Source organism: Elephantulus edwardii, unplaced genomic scaffold, assembly GCF_000299155.1.
Source record: "Elephantulus edwardii isolate Elephantulus edwardi_28Jun2011 unplaced genomic scaffold, EleEdw1.0 scaffold00087, whole genome shotgun sequence".
Classification (NCBI taxonomy): Eukaryota; Metazoa; Chordata; class Mammalia; order Macroscelidea; family Macroscelididae; genus Elephantulus; species Elephantulus edwardii.
The window spans coordinates 5,558,774-5,578,210 of NW_006399837.1; the positions used below are offsets into that span (position 1 = coordinate 5,558,774).

At 44.5% G+C, this 19,437-nt stretch overlaps 1 protein-coding gene across 1 annotated transcript; it reads left to right on the top strand.

Moving 5' to 3' along the window:
- The first annotated feature begins 8,500 nt into the window (after window positions 1-8,500).
- On the top strand, window positions 8,501-9,007 carry KCNE4 (potassium voltage-gated channel, Isk-related family, member 4). Its single transcript, XM_006890281.1, has one exon. It carries the CDS (start codon window positions 8,501-8,503, stop codon window positions 9,005-9,007), a length of 507 nt encoding a protein of 168 aa, XP_006890343.1.
- Window positions 9,008-19,437: the final 10,430 nt, after the last annotated feature.

A 19,437-nucleotide genomic window follows, 5' to 3' on the forward strand; every position in this document is an offset into this window, starting at 1 on the left:
AACAAATATGGATCTCTTCCAGTCCTTTGGCCATGTATCTGTCTCCAAAATTTTCTGGCCTAGATTGGTGAGCGCAGCTAGGGCTGCATCTGTTGTTTGGAACATGTCAGTTGGTATCCCATCATTTCCTGGGGCCTTATTTTTTGCCAGTACTTTCCGTGTGCAACTTGAACTTCTCCCCTCATCACCATTGGCTCTCTATCACATGATAGCGCCTGAAATATTTTAGTGTAGATCAATTCTTTTTGGTACAGTCACTCCGTATATTCCTGTCAGCATCTTTTGAGGCTTCCTGGATCATATAAGATTTTTCCCACAGCATCTCTTGGTATTGCAACTTGAGGCTTGAATTTGCTTTTCAGTTCTTTCCGTTTGAGATCTTTCTATATACTACCTCTGCCAGAACTCTCTTACCTTCTCACATCATGTGGCTAATTTCTACTCCATCTTCAGACCCCATGTAAAGGAGCCCTCCTTGATTTCTCTAAGGATCTCAAATCTCTCTGACATCAGTACTCATAATGTTGTTTCTCTCTCTTTTTTTGTAGTATTTGTCTTGGAGAAGGTGTAGGCAGAGTGCTTTATGGAGGCAAAGATGGTAAAGCTTTGTCTCTCCTATTTTGGATATGTAGATAAGTGAGGCTATTCACTGGCGAAGGACACCATGCTTGTAAAGATAGAGGGTGAGCGAAGGAGAGGAAGTCCTCAAATGAGATGGATTGACACAGTGACTTCAGCAATGGGCTTGAATGTTTCTGAAGTTGAGGATGGCACGTGATAGAGCAGGGTTCATGTTGGCTGTTGCTATGAGTTGCGATGACAGCACCCAACAACAACAACAGCAATGAGAGTTAAATAAGATGAACTCTGTACAGTACTTAATACACCTGCAATTGCAGTATTAATTCAATATTGTTGTTGATTGCCGTCAAATTGAGGTCAACTCATAGCGACTCTATGAACAAAAGACCTAATATCCATAGCTATCATTATTTCTCCAAGTTCATAGAGTTTCCAGATATTATAGTATTGTTTAGATCGTATTAATATTAGATATTATTAATATTGTTGTTTTTGTTATTCAGTACCGTCGAGTCGTAGGTGACCCATAGCGACCCTATGAACGAAAGCCCTCCACACTTGTGTGCGTGACTCTCATCCTCTCTCCAGGCTGACAGGGTTTCCAGAGACAAACTCTTTATGGAAGCAGATGCCACTCCTGCTTCCAAGCTTGTTTTAATCGGGGAGCTCCACCCAACACTGGCCACCATGGGTGACCATTATCACATCATTATTAATACTAGGCAGGGAAATATGTAACGAATAAACAGAAAAGGTACGATAATGCCAACTTTAGCTGGCATTCTATAATTTCAGAATTGCTGAGTCCTTTAGTGCTGTTTTCTTTGGCTGATGTCCAGGCAGGGCCTGCCAACAGCCATATCCCCCTGAGACACAGTTGGTATTATAGGAAGGGGATGGAAACCTTTTTAAGTACATATAAGATACCCAGCACTGTTTTGTTCACAGAGTGAAGAATGTTAAGAAGTATCCAACGAGGGTGACTCAGGGTGTTAGTAGCAATGACCACAAGGAGAATTCCCAGACACGACTTCTCAAAAAGGGATTCTGGGAAAAAGCAAACCCAGCGGTGGGCAACAGGGATTTTGTGCCCCAGAATTATTCTATGCGATCCCAACCTGGATGCCGCATGGTTTGTTCTGCTCTGTTTCTCAGTGCCTGAGATTGTGGGATTGCAGGACATTTCTGAGGCTCTATCTAGAGATGATTAATTATCCTACTCCTGACAGGCCTGAGGGGAGCTAAAGCTGAAATGCAGAAATTATGCAACCGCGTCTGTCTCTAGCCTCCAGACTTACGTTCCATCTGATGAGAGCTACTGCAGTGCTCTTATCCCAGCACGGACTTTGTTTAGTCACAGAAGCTGCTAACATAATTTCTGAGCTGTGTGGTCAGGACTCTTGGGTCATCTGATGAAACGACGTCATCAGGAAATGAAAGTGCACATGGTCCTGGAGAAAGTTGTGTGTCAGGAACATGTAGGGGAAACAAAAAGCAAAAATAAAATCTTGACAACTCAAACAAGATGAGCAGAAAGCAGAATATATGTAAGCCAAATAGGAATGGGTTTAGAACAGAAAATTTAGGTATAAGGAAAGAGCGTTGCTACTTCACAGGCCACTTCCAGAACCTGCTAAGGTTGGTGTAACCTCCAACATTTAAGACAGCACTTTTTCAGAAGACATAATTTTTTACTGTACATTTGTGTTCTGGGCTGGAGGTTGGGCTTTATGAGGACGAATGTGGCATCAGAGTTGGAGGAGTTCATCAGCAACCTGTTATATGCAGATGACAAAATCTTGCTTGCTGAAACAGGAGGAGGACCTGAAGTGTTTGCTGCAGAAGCTCACAGACTGTAGTCTTCAATATGGATTGAAGCTCAACAACAAGAAAAGAAAGATTCTCATCACTGGTCTAATTGGCAGCACCATGATAGATGGAAAAGAGATTGAGGTTATTCATTTCAGCTTCCACAATCAACACTCTTGGCACCAGCAGTCAGAAAATCAAAAGACAAATTGTATTAGGGAAGTCTGTTGTCAGTGACCTCTCCAAAGTGCCAAAGAGTAAAGATATCAGTCCACGGACTAAGGTGTGCCTGATCCAGTTCACGCATCAGAAAACTGGACAATGACTAAGGTTGAAAGCACAAGAACCAATGCCTTTGAGTTTTGGTGCTAAAGAAGAGACTTGAACATACTATGGACCACCCAGAGAACAGACCGACTTGTTTTAGAAAGGGTAAAATCAAGTTTCTCCTTGGAGGCTAGGATTTTGAAGCTTCGCCTTACATGCTTTGGGTATGTAACCAGGGGGATCAATCCTTGGAAAAGGACATAATGCTTGGAAAGGTGGATGAACAGTGCAGGAGAGGAAGACCCTGGATGAGATGTATTGACACAGTAACTGGGGTAATGGAGGGAGGTGTACTGGAGTCAATGAGACTGGCTCGGGACAGGGCAGGCTTCAGAGATGTTGTGCATAGGGTTGCAGGCAAATTGATGGCACATAACAACAACAACAACAACAACAACAACAACGATAACAACATTTGCATTTGTATTTGTGTATCTGCTCATGCAGGAATTTACATTTTATTTAAAGATTTTATGAAGGTTTGGGCTTAAAAAATCCAGACTCTTGATAGTGCAACCTTGAGCAATTTGCTCTGTCACTCTGAAATTCCTGAGCTGGTTAGACCAGTGTTTACTTCTCATAATCATTGTGCACTCTAGTACTTCATCTAGTGCCTGTTGCACAGGAGCTGCTCAGCTAGGAATAGACTGCAGCTGTCTTTGTTGTCATGTCAACTGTGACTCATCGTGACCCTATGAAAAAGAGATTTGAACCTTGCCCCACCGTGCCATCTTCACGATCTTTGCCATGCCTGAACCCATTGCCACATCCAACTGAAGGTCTCCTCTGCTGCCCTGCACCTTTTCTAGCACGGGATCTTTTTCCAAGGTCAGGCTCCGGTTGACAGTACACCTGAAATATATGGGACGAAGTGTCACCATCCTTGCCACCAAGGAGTGTCCTGCTTACACTTCTTCCAAGAGAGATTTGCTTCTTCTTTTGACAGTCCATAATAGAGTCAGTACTCTTCAGTAAGACAGTAATTAAAGTCATTGATTCTTCAGTCTTTCTTATAAACTGCACAACTTTCAGATGCTTATGAAGAGATTGAAAATATCAAGGCTTGGATCAGGTACACCTTTGTTTTTAATCTGGTATCTTTGCTCTTCCAGCATCTTCAAGAGGTCATTCAAAATACCACAATAAAGAAGATTTATAGTAAAGATAAAATTATATTTATCATAAAGATAAAATTATACATAGGCATATAAGAGAACCAGAATAGAGAGTTCAGAAATAACCTCAAATATATACTTACTTGAATTTTTACTATAATGTTAAGATAATGCAACTAATTAGTGTTTCTGGGACAACTGGATACTGTTTGCACACACACACACACACACACACACACACACACACACTTAGACAATGTAACTTAACCCATACCTTATAGTATTGCAAAAATTTTTTATGCAAAAATTAGTCATGAGTGAGTCCTAGATCTATACATGGACTTAAATTAGAAATTTTGTAGAGGGGAAAATGGGAGAAAAGTCTTTGTGATCTTGAATTAGATAAAGATTTCTTAAGGTCGGATACAGAAAGCACAAGCACTGAGAAAATCTTGATAAATTTGCCTTCATGACTTTTAAGAATTTCTTCAAAGACTCTTTTCAAAAGACACTTACAAAAATGGAAAAATAAATCTCAGACAAGGAGAAAATATTTATACAATGCATTTCTGTCCTTTCTCATTGCTGCCTTCCTCAAGCTCCCGTCTAGAATCCATGTAATGAATATTTTTCCACTTTCTGTCTGCTTTCCTCCCGCCGCCCTAGTTATTTCTGCCATCATTCCTGGCATAATTCTCACAGTATTGTTACAAGTGAGGGTTAGAGAACAGATTGAGCTCTAAATTGTGAGGTTGCAAGCCCCATATCTTAAAATCCACTGCTTGGGGCAATGGGAGAGGGAAAACCTAGCACCAGAGTCGGGAGAGAGAACAGGTCAGGATGCGTGGTGTGATGGGCCAGCACGCTTAAGCATCCCAGCACAAGCTGAGAGGTTAGAGGTTTAAATCCACGTAAAGGGGCCTCAGAAGATAGTCCTGAGATCCTGCTTCTTTTACATCCTTGGAAAGCCCATGGAGCAATTCTGCACACACAAGGTCGCCATGGATCAGGAGCAACTCAAGGGTAGCTAAGAGCATCAGCCTGCTACCTTATTATCTCATGCACATCAAGAAGCAAACCGTGGGCCTTGGAACCAAAAAGTGCATTCAACAGTCACAACCTTAAGTATCTAGACTGAGCACACATACTATGCCGGCCTGTGTGTTAAGAGAATCACTTCCGTCATTTCATCTATATGTAGGAGAAACATCTGTGTATGGAGTTAGCAGGATTAAGCATACAGGGAACCCCTAACGGCTTTCAGCAGGATTTCACCTGGACCCTTCCTCCCTTCTTCCTGCAATGACTTTCCTTCTTCCCACATCTCTGACTTGCTTTGTTCTCTGGACTCCCTCTGGATTTGTCCCTGCCTCCATGTTTTTTGGTTTTACAGTCTTGAGATTACTGGATCAGGCTTGAGATTTAACTTACTTGTTTGAAGCTTCAGCCAGTTGTAATGTCCCTGACTTTATAATTTCTTAGTCCTTATATCTGTTAACCCTTCCTCCCACCTCCCCCTTTCTCTCTCCTTCCTCAAAGCTCTCAGCCAAATTCAGTTCATAGTGTGTGATATATCTGGGGTGAATTTTAATCTCATGTATTCCCAAATCCACAGTCAACGGTCTGGAATGAAGGGGTATCTCTTTTATGAGTCGTTTTTGTTCTGCTGTCCTTACACACCACTGTAGGCTTAGCTGTAGGCAGAAGACCTCAGGCACTTATGAAGAATATAGATTAAACAGGTCAGACTGAAAAGGTAGCTGCGGAGCATATATGTCTTGTCACAGCTGTGAGGATGTCTTGATTGATGTGAACCAAATTCTAGTGTGTGGATGATCTTGGTGTTGGATGGTCAGCACCAGTGGTAACCAGGGACTTGCAGTCGGGCATAGATCAAACATAAGTTCAATAGGGACGAAACCAATGTTTTCTTCTAGCTCTTTCTACAGTTAGTTATCCCGTGAGACTATGGGCCAGGGACCAGCCTGGGAGGGAAGGTTCCAGTGCCTGACAGTGTGTGTTCTCCAGAAGGTCGGAAGGACCTTACATGTTTCCTCTCAGCTTCTTCCTTCCCGGCAGCAGCACCGGGACAATGATAGATGTGCCCTTTACAGTTGGTTTACAAGAGAGCTTGACAAATTAATTGGCCACAAACAGCGAGGGTGAGAGTATCTCCCTTCGTTTACTTCAGGCACCCCTGGGGCACACAGTCCTCCCTGCCTCTTCCATTTTAAATCAATGTGACCATGTAATCGCAGGGTCTGTGCTACTTTTAAAAAACTGAACTGTGCCCAGTGGCACACCAGGAGGATTCCAATGCCTTTCTTGGCCTTCTGAGGATGTCAAAGAAATGTGTTTCTCGTCTCTGTGTCACAGAGGAGGAGGAGAAGCTATGTGTGGGAGAAGCAGAGTGAGACACCTGGCCACAGTGTCCTCCACTGCCCCAACCTTCCATTTAAGAAGAATCCAGAAGGTGAGACACCTGGCCACAGTGTCTTCCACTGCCCCAACCTTCCATTTAAGAAGAATTCAGAAGATGCTGCCTGTTATTTAAAAGGGGCGGGAGATGAGGCTTTCCAACTTTGACATGGGCTTTTAAGAGTTAACCTGCATCACAGCCCACACTCTAAACCGAAGTGGTTGACACTGAGTTGATCCAGACTCCTGGGAATGCCATGTGATTCAGAGTAAAGCTGTGTTCCATGCGGTTTCAACAGCTAGGATGTTTTAGAAGTGCGCTGTCAAGCTGTTCTTCCAAGATACCTCTGCTGGGTTCAAACCTCTGACCTTCCAGTTAGCATTTGAGCACTTAACCCACTCGCAGTACCCAGGGACTCCTCATCTGCCATGGTAAGCCTTCAGTTTTAGAATGGTGAAATTGGAAAAGTCAGGTTCACATGTTTCCTAGAATTCAAATTCTCCCATCTCCATAACCTGATAATTTGACAAACCAGGAATCTGAGGGTGAAAAGATTATTGGGGATTTATTAAGTTTCCTCTGCTTGTGGAAGACCCCCAACCTGTCCCTTAAGCCAGGTGGTTCTTACTCATGGTGACCTCATGGGGTACAGGGGACAGCTGCCCTATAGTGTTTTCAGCACTTGTAATATTTAGGGAAGTGGATTGGCAGGCATTTCCCCCTCAGCACTGGTGGATAAGTAGGTTCAAACGCAGACAAACCATTTGAGACATTCAGGAAAACAAATGAGTGGAAAAGTTGAAACTTAAACCTTACCATTTTTTTAAAGCCTTTCTAGTATGTTTTGGGTGATGGTTTACAGAGAAAACTAGTTTCCGGTTGAACATTCACACACATTTGTTCATGACATTAGCAGTGATCCTCCACAATGTAGCAGCATTTCACCCATTTCTTCTTTATGTTTCCCATTTCCATCTGGCCTCCTGTTCTTCCTTCCTGTCCCTTCCTGCCTTCTGAGCTCTGGTTTTGGCCGAATGCTGTTCTTCTGGTCTGGTATGATTGACTGAAGCCTTATTGTTATGGCTGAGTGCTATCCAGTTGCTTTTTTATTCAGAGCATCAGGAATACATCTTGCCCTGGCTTCAAACACTCTTTCAAGGGGATGGTGGCGTTTACTACTGAGAATTTACAGGCAATATAAAGATGGTTCAGAAGTGTGATAAAACAAGACCTGATTGGCAGTGAGAGTGGACTTCAAGGTAGTGGTTCTGGCTTTGTCCACTCTTTCCGACTCGTACCCGTGGTCAATTCGCTGGCCCGATGCTGGCAGGAGGAACCAGAGGCTCGCAGCTTGCAGAGCTCAGAAAGTTGCATTGAGAGCTGTTGCTCTCGCTGTGAACCACCCGGGCCCAGCCCCTGTTGTAAATTTCCCTCCCAGCCCACGTGACAATATGCTTCTACTATATATCCGGCTCCAGCTGCCTGGTTGTCAGACCTCAGAGCCAGCTGGGGCGAGGAAGGAGCCCGTGGACTTGGCGATTCAGCACTTGTAAACTTGGGACGATTCTGCCAGGCTTTGGTAAGTTAAGAATGATTGTTTTGCTTTAGGAACATTTCAGAAAGCTACTTGCTGACAATTGGTGCATTCAGTTTCCCTCGCTTTTGTTTGTCCTGAAAACACTTTGCTTTGAATGAAAAAGAGTTTTACAGTTTTGGAGCAAAATGCAATTTTTTTTCTGCTAAGTCAAATATTAATAATAAAGAGATATTTTATTTCCTGGTGTTTAAATTTCGTTTCATTTCTTATTTTTATTTTATTATTATTTTGTGTGCATGTACCGTCAAATCGGATCTGACCGGTACAGGAGGAGATTGTCCCTCCTTCTCCAGCAGTGCATCTGGTGGATAAACTTCGTTTCATTTCTTTAGGCTACTTAGTTGAATTTTCCATTTGGTCCTTATTTTAAAGAATGCAAGTATACTTATTCATACTTATTTTGAGAAATGTCACCAGGAGAGGCATGTATAAAATGAAGACTGAAAGGCTTCCTTCTTCCGCCACCCTCTCCTGCCTTCTGTCGCATCTACTTGCACCCTGCAAGGACTCACCCCGGGTCACGTAGATGCACGCGTGCGCTCAGCAGCTCTGTGGACACTGCGTTTTTTAGAGGCTCCTGTAGAGAGGGCCGATGAGTGAGGACTAACCTGGAGCTTTCTCCCCAGACCCCACGCTGTGAGCTGTGCTTCAATGCTGGAGATGGAGGCCCTGAACAGCACCCACGCCAGCACCGCCGCCTCCAGCAGCCCCGCTGCGTCCCACGTGGCCAGCAGCGCCAGCGGCAACGAGTACTTCTATATCCTGGTGGTCATGTCCTTCTACGGCGTTTTCCTGATTGGCATCATGCTGGGCTACATGAAGTCCAAGCGGCGGGAGAAGAAGTCCAGCCTGCTGCTTCTCTACAAGGACGAAGAAAGGCTCTGGGGCGAGGCCATGAAGCCCCTGCCCATGGTCCAGGGCCTGCGCTCGGTGCACGTGCCCATGGTGCTGAATATGCTGCAGGAGAGCGTGGCGCCCGCGCTGTCCTGTACCCTCTGCTCCATGGAAGGCGACAGCGTCAGCTCCGAGTCCTCCTCCCCAGACGTGCACCTCACCATCCAGGAGGAAGGGGCGGATGACGAGCTGGGGGAGACTTCCGAGACGCCCCTCAACGAAAGCAGTGAAGGCTCTTCAGAGAACATCCACCAGAATTCCTAGCACCCCCAGGGCCTCCGGAGGTGACCCCTTCAGCCAGCACCCTTAGCGAGAGCTAGGATACCGTACAAGTGTCCGCTTTCACTTTTCCAGGGCAGCTGCCACTTTGGAGAGACCCTCGGTGTATCCCCAAGGTGGGGTGGGGTGGGGGACAAGGCCTGGCAGAGCCAGCAGTGGCGAGAAGACCTGGTGGGCTGTGTGGTCTCGCCCCACCACTCAGGATGCCCGGGGACGTGCGAAGCATATACTCACTCTGGGGCTGGGTATCGGGGTTCCTGCTCAGAACTTGGTGAAGGACCATGTGTGTGCCTTTGTGGTCACTCTGGTCTACCGTGGTAACCCCTGCAGCAACAGCCAGCCTCGGGGCTGCTTTGGACAGCGGAGGGCATGGTTTTGAGTTGTTACCTTGAGCTTTGTTTTTTTTGGATCTGGTTGGTACCTCGAATATGTGCCGGTGACATTAACTTCCCAACCAGCTCCAAAGCTCCTTAAAGGATTAAAGGAAACCATTTGATGGAAGACTTTTGATGGGAGAAAGCTGGAGAGCTGAATCTGACCAGTTTGTATCCGGTAAAGGAAAAAGAAAAAAAAAAAGAGCAACTTTGAAATCTGTTAACTTTGGCTGGGATTCTGGGAGGTGATCTGTTTTGAACCTCTGTTTAACCTATGACCTTTAGCTCTCTGACCTGTGACTGCCTAGCATCAAATACTGGTCAAATGATGCCCCTCCCCCTCCCCCGCCCCTCGGTCAGAAGGGCTTACCTAGGATCTGACCTGGACTCTGAATGTCCACTTAGGGGCCTCTCACTGACCTTTCTAGAAGGGAGGTTGTGCGAGGACACACCATTAACCCTGCTGCTACTTGCTTTCCCAGCGGCATCTTCCGACTTGGGAAGAAGGACGTTAAGGGGCCTAGGCTGTGTGGTATTCCGTCACGTAGCTGGGACGGAGAAGGGTGATCCCAGGCAGAGATTGCACAAAGCCGAGGCCAAGTTCTGTGTTTCCTAGTCCCTGGCCCTGACACTCGTCCACTGTGTGGTCCTCGGCGTGTCACCAAAAGGCTTACAGCCTTCATGAGAGGTCTGATGGTCCCCATCCCAGGGGGCTGGGAGGATGCCGTTCGATTTGGAAGGCTCTGTGATAAACCCTGTAAGGTCTGGCGTGAGGAAACAGGAAGAGAACAGCGTATTTCTTTCTCGGCTAGTTAGTCGGCGGAAGGCTGGGGTCTGCTTATTTGTAGAAGCAATTGGAGACTTCAAGCCCATGCAACTGGGGAATTTAGGGTGAACCACCGGGTTTAGTTTTCCCAGGCCTGAAGCACACAGGCAGAGACCACATTTCTGTCTGTACAGCTCTGAGGAGAGATTCCTGGTGGCCAAATGTTAACACTCTGCATTAAGAGAGTGAGAAATCTTTAAAAAAAACCCACCACAACAAAAAAGTTCCTGGTGTCCTGTGGGCCAGTATTCCCATAGACTCCCAGATCTATGAAGGAAAAGAGGAAGAGAAAGGTCAAGTTTAATTCTAGTAAAGAATTTTTTGCTTCTTTTGAATAAAAGAACTTAATCTCCTTGGTTTGGAGACATGACAACAGGGAAGACTTAAAAGAATAGGAGCTGATTTACCGACCTGCCCATATGCAGGGCAAAGGAAAATTCATGTTTGCAGAGGGTGGGCTGAGGAAGGCCACTGTTCACTTTCAAATTCAGAGTGTGGATTTGCTCCAAAGGGGGTTGTTTAAGTTGAAAGCAGCCAAGTTCAGTTTGGCCCCTTGCCTGGAATCACTTGAATCCTGAAACTTTACTGCGAGAGACATGTGCACTGTCACATTTTCCACTGCTTTATCCTGAAGCAGGGTGCATGTCTCTGCGCTTGTTCAAAGCCATGTGTATCCTCCCTCCTCGTTCTGTTGAGTTGTATAGAACTGTCATCTGTATTTAACAGTTTGTAATGTTCACAGTATTTTTAATTTAAATAAACAAACACATTTCTACCCCCTCAGGAAGTCATGAATTCTTTGATTTTTATTTTCAACCTAACTCCCAGTTTCTAAGAAACACTGACACTATTCGCCAAGTCCTGTCTGGATTGTGCTCACTTTCCAAGCCAGCGACTCTCTGAGGTGTATCTTATTTCTGTCTTCTGCCCGGGCTAAGCAAGGCTTGGCTAGCTCCTTCCATGAGACACATTGCAGTAAATGGAAAACAAGCTGCAAACAGTCTTTCACCAATAGCTCTGGTGTTCATTTAGTGGCCTGGTGCCTGTTGGACTTGAACCTGCAGTGACATGGCTACTGCCTCAATGATGTTCCGAATTTGGCTGCAAGAAAAGGTTTGACTTGCATGTTGGCTGGGCAACTATTATTACCCACACGCAGGGCCCCCGCAGAAGGGCTGACAGGCAGCAGCAGTCAGTGAAGTTCAGTCTGTCTGCAGACTACACTTGACAGTCTTTTCTCTCTGAAGTTCCTCCCATCCAAATCTAATCTCCAGGTCCCTCCTACTTGATCCCTATTCCCTCTTTCCCCTCAGTTGGGCTAAAGGTTTGGATAATACTCTGCTGCCCTTTTTTTGTGGGTGGTACATGACCCAAAGAGCTGAAGATAGAGCTTAATGAATCCCTTTGAACCTAGCACATTGTAGATGTGTTCTCAAGTCTTTCTGTTTCTTTTGAATTTGGCTTTTTAAATGACTCTTTCCATGAGTTCCAGAAAGCACTGTCTCCTTAAAGTACAACCAGAGCTGTCGTCTCCTAGCCCGGTAAGAACTGCCTTACCCACAGAAGACAAGAAGGTGGTTGGTTGCAAAAGAGGAGAAAACCGCTGTTTATTCCAGCTCAATGTCTTTCTTGGTAAGGAAATAGTTAAGCACAGCAAAGATTTGACCAGAGGCGGAAGAAGAGGGAATTCTAAACTCTAATTGTCCTAAAAATATGCAGAGTACACTCTGTCGTTTTAATGGAGTATTTGTTTTCCTTAAAAAAAAAAAAAAAGAAAGAAAGAAAAGAAGTTCTAAGCAGAACGTAAGGCCCAAGGGGTTTGGTCTGTGTGGAGTTACTCATGCATGTGAGAATTGGGGCAGGGAATTTGGCCCTGTGCACCTTAGGCTATTGGAACCATATTTTAAAACACTTAAATGTTAGACATGAGGTAAATAGATGGTCTCGCTGGCTCCATGCTGTTCTAATTACACCTTTAGACGTCAGAGGCAGGCAGGGATGCTGCCGAGCGAAAGATTTCCTTCATGGACAAGATCATGGGGTCCAAACTACCGGGAAAGGCTGAGGTCGTGCCAATAAATGAGTGCTCTTGGCAGCTCTGGTTGGAAAGTAGACCCCCTGGTGTACTTGGGAGCTGGGTGGGAGGTTTTCTTGGTCAGGCGCGCACTCCTAGGACCCAGCTGTGCAAGGGCCATTGATCATCCAGTGGAGTGCTGCTCCCGCTCTGGATTCTGGCACAGACAGAACATTGAGCTGGAAATTTATACTCCAGGTTTGGACAGAACCCACGTTTGCACAATAACCTTACCCTTAAAGTTAGGCACACCATTGCTGTAGAAGTTGCCAGGGGAGTGCAATGGGCCAAGGCACTGGAGGTGGAGTCTAGGACTGCGGTGGGTGAGTGGGGTGAAGCTGGGGAGTCCTGTCAGCTGATAGACCAGGATGCCTGCACGAGCAGGGCTGGAAGTAGGGAAGGCAGGTGATGGAAGAGGTTTGAGGAAGGGCTCCATGGTGCTGGACAAACGCTGCACCCCCTCCGACCTACAGTTTCCCTCTTTTACCATGCTGGTCTCCCCCGTTGAGGAACTTATGATAAGAGGGAGAGTGGAACATTCTGAGGGATTCTGAGCACCACGTGCAACAAAAGGAAACACCACTTCAGACTGCTGCTTTTTAAACTCTGTCCCAGCATGCACCTCAAAGAATGTCACAGGAGCCGCCTCTTCTGTAAAGGGTTTCCCCAGGAGACGGAAATGTTCAGAAAAAAGGACACAATTTGCCAGAGGAGAAGGGTCACAAGAGAGAAAAAACCACTGTTCAACTCTGTCTTCCCTCATTTCGGAAATGTTTCCACCCACACAGGAAAGAACAGTTTGGGATGTGAGCCGAAACCATGGAGACGACAAGCAAGGTCACTGGCTTGAAGGCTCCGTGGACCTCAGGGTGTGGAGGAGGTCAGGGCAAGGATATGGATTTGAGGTCTGCACTTTGGTTCAGGTGATTTTCAGGGTACCTGCACCTCCACTTGCAGGGTGGGAAAGGCGTGCAAGGGAGCAATTTCTCCTGGGGTCCCCTACCACTGTCCTTACTCTCAACTTTTAGAGTCTGGTCCTCCTGTTGTGAGGGGATTATTTCTTACCTTGCTTTCCCTTGCTGAGATTCAGGAGCAAAGAATTCTTCACAGTACTATCTGTATACTTCTTCTGCCTTTGCTGTTGGTAGGACCTGTCCTCCGAGTCAGTTCCCAACTCATAGCAAAACCAGGTGTGGTATAGTAAAGCTAGAGAGACCTGGTCGCATGCCACTCCCATCTGAGGCTGCAAGTCACACTTTTCTGAGTCATAGAAAGTTCCCTGCTGATTTTTAGAAGGAGGTTAAATGGACAAAGTTAATTTAGCCAATTTTTGCTTTGCTCTGTGATAGCTGCATCTTTTTAATGATCTCATTTAACCCTGCCAAACTGAGCTAAATGTGTTAGGATTTTAGCATATATGTGAATATATCTTAGTTGTTAGGTGATGTGGAGGGGCTTCCCACCCACAACTGCCCGGCGTACAGGAGAATGAAACACTGTTTGGTCCTGTGTCATCTGCACCATCATTGTTATATTTAAGCTTATTGTTGTGGCCGCCACATCAACCCATTTTGTTGGGGGTATTCCTAGTTTTTGCTGATTTTACCACGTGTAATGTTCTTCTCTAGGGACTGGTCCCTCCTGATAACATGTTCAGAATACGTGAGATGAAGCCTTCTTCCTAATTCCTGAGACGCTTTCTATACTTCTATACTTTCTTTTTTAAAAAAATTTATTATTTTTTGTGCGTGTACCATCAAATCGGATCTGACTAGTACAGGAGGAGATTGCCCCTCCTTCCCCAGCACAGCATCTGATGGATTCAAACCACATACCTCTGGAATTGCAGTGCAGCTTCTTGCCACTGGGCCACCAGACCTCCCTAAGAGTAATAGTTAACACAGTTTTTTAAAATAATGAGTAAGATAGTCTAGAAAATAGAAATATATATGTAAGTATATACCTAAGCAAAACCAGTTGACTTTATTTCCGACTCCTAGCCACCCTACATGGCAGAGTAGGAACAGCCTTTCAGAGTTGTGTGCTGTATTTTTTATGAGATCAGCTCACCAGGTGGGGTTTTAAACTACCAGTCTTGGCTAGCAGCCAAGTCATCAAGGTTCCTTAGAAATTACTAGAAATTTCTTTCTTATATGTAGGATTCTACTCTCAACCTCTCTTCATATTTCCTCCAATATGACCCGTCCTGGCAGTGTAACCTGTTTGGAGGGGAAGTATGTATCTTCTGATATGAGCCAGTGGGGAAAAAAAATCTATGTCTGATTCTCTGTCCTCTTCAACCACATGCCACCAAGGAGACTGTATCCAAACAGTCCAACAGCTACGATGATTGAGCTTCATCACCCTTGAAGACAAAGTTCCTCAACAGAACCAATTTCTCTGAAGAATCCCACGTCTGTGGTTTGCTTTGCATGAAGAAGTGATATTCTCCAGAGTACTGAAGAGCAATGGTGTCATTCTGGAGACTAAGGTGCACCTGATACAGGCCATGGTCTTTGCAATCACTTGCTATGCATCAGAGAGCTGGACAATGACTAGGGAGGATAGAAGGAGAATTGATGCCTTCAAGCTGTGGTGCTGGAGAAGAGTGGGTGAGACCAGACTTCTCTTTGGAGGCAAGGATTCTGAAGTTCTGTCTGGCATACTTTGGGCATGTTGCAAGGAGTGACCAATCCTTGGAGAGGGATGTCATGCTTGGGAGGGTGGAGGGACAGCACAGGAGAGGAAGACCCTCTATGAGGTGGATTGATTCAGTGACTGGAGTAATGGGGGTAAGTGTGTCGGAAACAGTGAGACTGGCACAGGACAGAGCATAGTTTAGGGTTCTTGTACATAGGGTTGCTATGAGTCGCAGGCGACTTGACGGCACACAACAACAAACAACATAGTAAATATAGAAAGGTTGGAGTTTGCTACTGCAGCATCACCTAGCTTGATTAATGCAAATATTAAAGAATCACAGAATGTAGAAAGATGGCTTCTAGATCATGTACCCAAGTCCTTTGTTTAATGATGAAGAGATTAAGACCTACAACAGTTATGTGCCTTCTTTGAAGATACTGTGAGAGATAAGAACAGACCTGCTATTATAATTCAGGCCTTTTGACAGTTTCCCTGATATTCTGATAATGAACCTGGGTGGGGAGATCTCTGTCATGGTTTGGTAAAGACAAAAGAGTGCCAAGTTTCCTCTCTTGAGCGTCTCACCTCAAGCTGCCGTGAACAGCTTTGAGTCACAGTTGCTATCTCTGCTTACTGGTCTCTGCTTACTGCTTACTTTAACTGGGAACTCTAATTCCTGACTTCTTTTTCCTGGTTGAGTCCCACAGTTTATTGCCCTTTGTAGTGAGATGTATCTGAGTGGGCATTAGTAAACACATGGAATCTGTAATAGAGGGGATGAAGATATAAATGTTGTTGTTGTTATGTGCCGCTGAGTCGCCTGTGACTCATAGCGACCCTATGTACAACAGCCCTAAACTCCGCTCTGTCCTGTGCCAATCGCACTGTCTCTGACACTCCCACCCGTATTATCCCAGTCACTGAATCAATCCACCTCATAGAGGGCCTTCCCCTCCTGCGTTGCCCCTCCACCCTCCCAAGCATGATGTCCTTCTCCAAGGACCTGTCTCTCCTCACAACATGTCCAAAGTATGTTAGACGGAGCCTCAGAATCCTTGCCTCCAAGGAGCCACCCGGTTTAACCCTTTCCAGGACAAATCTGTTTGCTTTCCTAGCAGTCCATGGTATTCTCAATACTCTACTGTATTGAGATATATGTATATGAAGATATAAGTAGGAGGGAAATATTCAAACAGCGTTGATCCTAATTGTCCTGCCTGCACTCACAAGCTTTGTCTTTCAGTTTTACGATTTGCACTTTTCTGATCAGCCTCAGTCACATGTGGGCTCCCAGTGCAGAAATCCCAGGGCTGATGTTCTCACATCCAGGGTCCTGACCTTTGACAGAAAACACTGGATTTTCAGTTCTAGAATGGAGTTTCAGAAGATACCAAACCAATGGACACGTCATGGATTGTGACTTTCATATTTTCAGCCCTGATATTGAAGGAACAATTTCTTCTTCATCCCTATCCACCTTTCACCTATCTCTGTACTAGAACTTTTGCTGAGGAACTGGGCTTGGTGCTTAGATAGATTCTGGTTTCTTTTCCACATTTTTTTTTTTAATTTTCACTCTCATACCATAGTTCTCAGGCCTTGATGACAGGAGTTACGCTGTCTTTCCTTATAGCTTATAAATTTTCTATACATTACTGTTTTTGTAATCAGAGAGCCTAGTTTGGACAGGTATCCCTCAAGTCTTCTCTCATTGTGTTCTTATTCCTGGGTGGTTTTATTCACTCTCAACTCTGCAACTATCAAGCAAACGATAATAACATTTATCTGGGTATGTTATGTGCCAGTGTGTGAGCCAGAATTCCCCAGGAAAAGAGAAACAAGACAAACTAGAATATGTAGAGATATGCTATGGAGCGCTCGTGTCATAGTGGTAAGAAGCTGTACTGCCAATCCAAAGACATGTAGTTCAAATCCTTTGGAAGCTCCAGGGAGAAAGAAATCTTTTCCCATGTGATTTATTGCCTTTCAAAGCCTGCTGGAGGGGCAGCTGTGAGTTGGTTCCAACTGGAAGGTACACAACAACAACAGCAGCAGTAACACACAGAATAAAAACCAAAGCAAACCCACTGATCTTCAATTGATTATCACAACAACTAATTATGTTGTTGTTGTTTGCCTTCAAGAAGAGCACAACTCATAGTGACCCTGTGAATCAAAAGCCTGAAGCCTTGCTATAACTATTGTCATTTATCAAAGTTCATAGAGTTTCTGGAGACATGTTGTTTAGAAAGTGGGTGCCACTCCTGCTTCCTAAATTGATTATGACACATGATAATTAGGTTTCTCCACCTGTAAATCATCATGGGAACAGTCTCATTTTTATATTTCTGAGCAGGTGACTTGGTTTGCAGTGCAACATGCACTGCACCACTAGGGCTCTGATGTTGAATTGCAAACTCATCTTCCCTCCCAAACCTATTCACAAAAGAAAATTTCCCATCATCCATTTGTCAACAATTTCAGAAACTAAGAACCCAAACTTCTGTCCCTCTCCTTAGATCACCAGACATTCCCTGAAGCTTTTTCCATCAACATGGTCATTGTTTACCAGCTCCTTCTGAATGTTCCTTAAGAAAATACTAATACTGAAGATAGGAAAAATATTTGAGCAAGAAGGGAACCTCCTCTGCCCCCAGTCAGAGCTTCAGTTAGATAAAAATAATCATTTAGTGTGTAGTATGATGTTTGCTAGGGACTCGATGATAAGTGAAAGTAGCCTTTGTTGTCATGAAAGTTGTAATTTCCCCCCTTAAGTAGGAGAGATTGAAGAAATAGGAGAGAAAAATAAAGAGGGTAGGACTCCAAGGGAGAGGTAAGAAATGGCTGGAACAACTGAAAACCAAGGAACTCATGAAATATTATGCAAAACAGATGACCCTGGAGGGTATTATGCTGAGTGAAATATCTTTGTCACAAAAGGACAAATACTGCATAGTACCACTGTTGTAAAACGGGACTGACATCAGGGTCGAGGGAAGGCCGAAAAGGAGGGAAGGAATGCTGTATATTGCATTGAAACAGATGAAGGAGAGCACTGTTTGAAAGGGACATATGAGTTGGTATTCTTGTCATTATAGGAGTCCAGAGTGAAGGCTGCATAGTGGAGTGGACTTGGGGGGAAGGATTGCCTAACAACGAAAGAGTTTTTATTTCTTTTCAAGGAGAAGAATGAATTGGGGGGAAGGGGATGGGTAGGGAGAAAAATGCAACAATGAATGACTGGAAATCCTAAGTCTCTGTAAACTTTCATTAAAATTAATTAAAACAACAACAACACACACACACACATACAGAGAAATGGCTGGAACAGCACAGTGGCAGGTGAGATGAAAATGAAGACAGAAGGTAGAAATAAATACTAAGGCACTGCTATCAGCAAGACCTAGGGGTTGGTTGTAGAGTGAAGAAGGTTAAATAATAGATGGTGATGACTTGGAAGCTCTGTCAATTAACAAGCTAACAGTGCAAATAATAAAAATGAGTAACAAATTCTGGAAAAGATGTGGGTAATAGGCATTCTGAGTTGGAGGTATGGATGTAGTATTGAGAGAACATCTGGAAAATCAGTATAGAAACTCTTGTGAGAATTTGGATCTGGCCACCGATATTTGGGCACGATAATAAATCCATTCACTTGAAGTCTCCAATAATGGATGAAATAGCTGTCAATGAGAGGAAGAAAAAGTGCTGAAGGTCCCAGCTACTTCTTGGAGTTAGAGGAGGAAAGGGGATGAGGAGCAGGAACAATCCAGGGTGGGAAATCAGGACAGCACATTCCCCAGGAACAAGGCAGGCATGGATTCTCCATAAAGAAGGACTGGTCAGCCAAAGAGATGGAGAAGAAACAAGACTCCTTTGTTGACTTTTAGATGCTTGATTTCTTACTATTTTCTTAAAAGAAATTTTTATTTTATACTGGTTTGCTTACAAAGTTTATATGCATCGTGTTTCACACTGGATCTCTCCCATTTCCTTTACTCACCCTCCCTCCACCCATCAAATTGTGCCGCCCTGTGATTACCACCTTCCCCATCCTCACCTTCTGCTCCTACTCCTTCCTCCCTTGGATCCTCTTACATGTTTTACTAGCTAATATTTCTATTTCCACAATAATGGTCTTAATACAGTATATGTTCTTAGGGGACTGAGTTCACTTAGCATAATGCTCTCCAGTTCCTCCCCAGTTATGTAGTAAAAATGTCATTTTTCCTGCATGCTGTGTAGTATTCCATCATGTGAATGCACCACAATTACTCAATCCATTCCTTTGTTGTTGGATATTTGGGCTGTTTCCATGTTCTTGCAAAGGTGAATAACAGCGCTGTGAACATTGGTGTACAAATCTCCATTTATGTTTCATTTCTAATTTTCTCAGGGTGGATTCCAAGCAGTGGCATAGCTGGGTCATATGAAATTTTTATGTTCAGCTTTTTGAGGAAACGCCAAACAGTTTTCCAGAGTGTTTGTACTCTTTTAC

Excerpts from the sequence above, each read along its gene's own strand:
- KCNE4 (XM_006890281.1), top strand. The coding sequence starts at position 8,501 with ATGCTGGAGATGGAGGCCCTGAACAGCACCCACGCCAGCACCGCCGCC.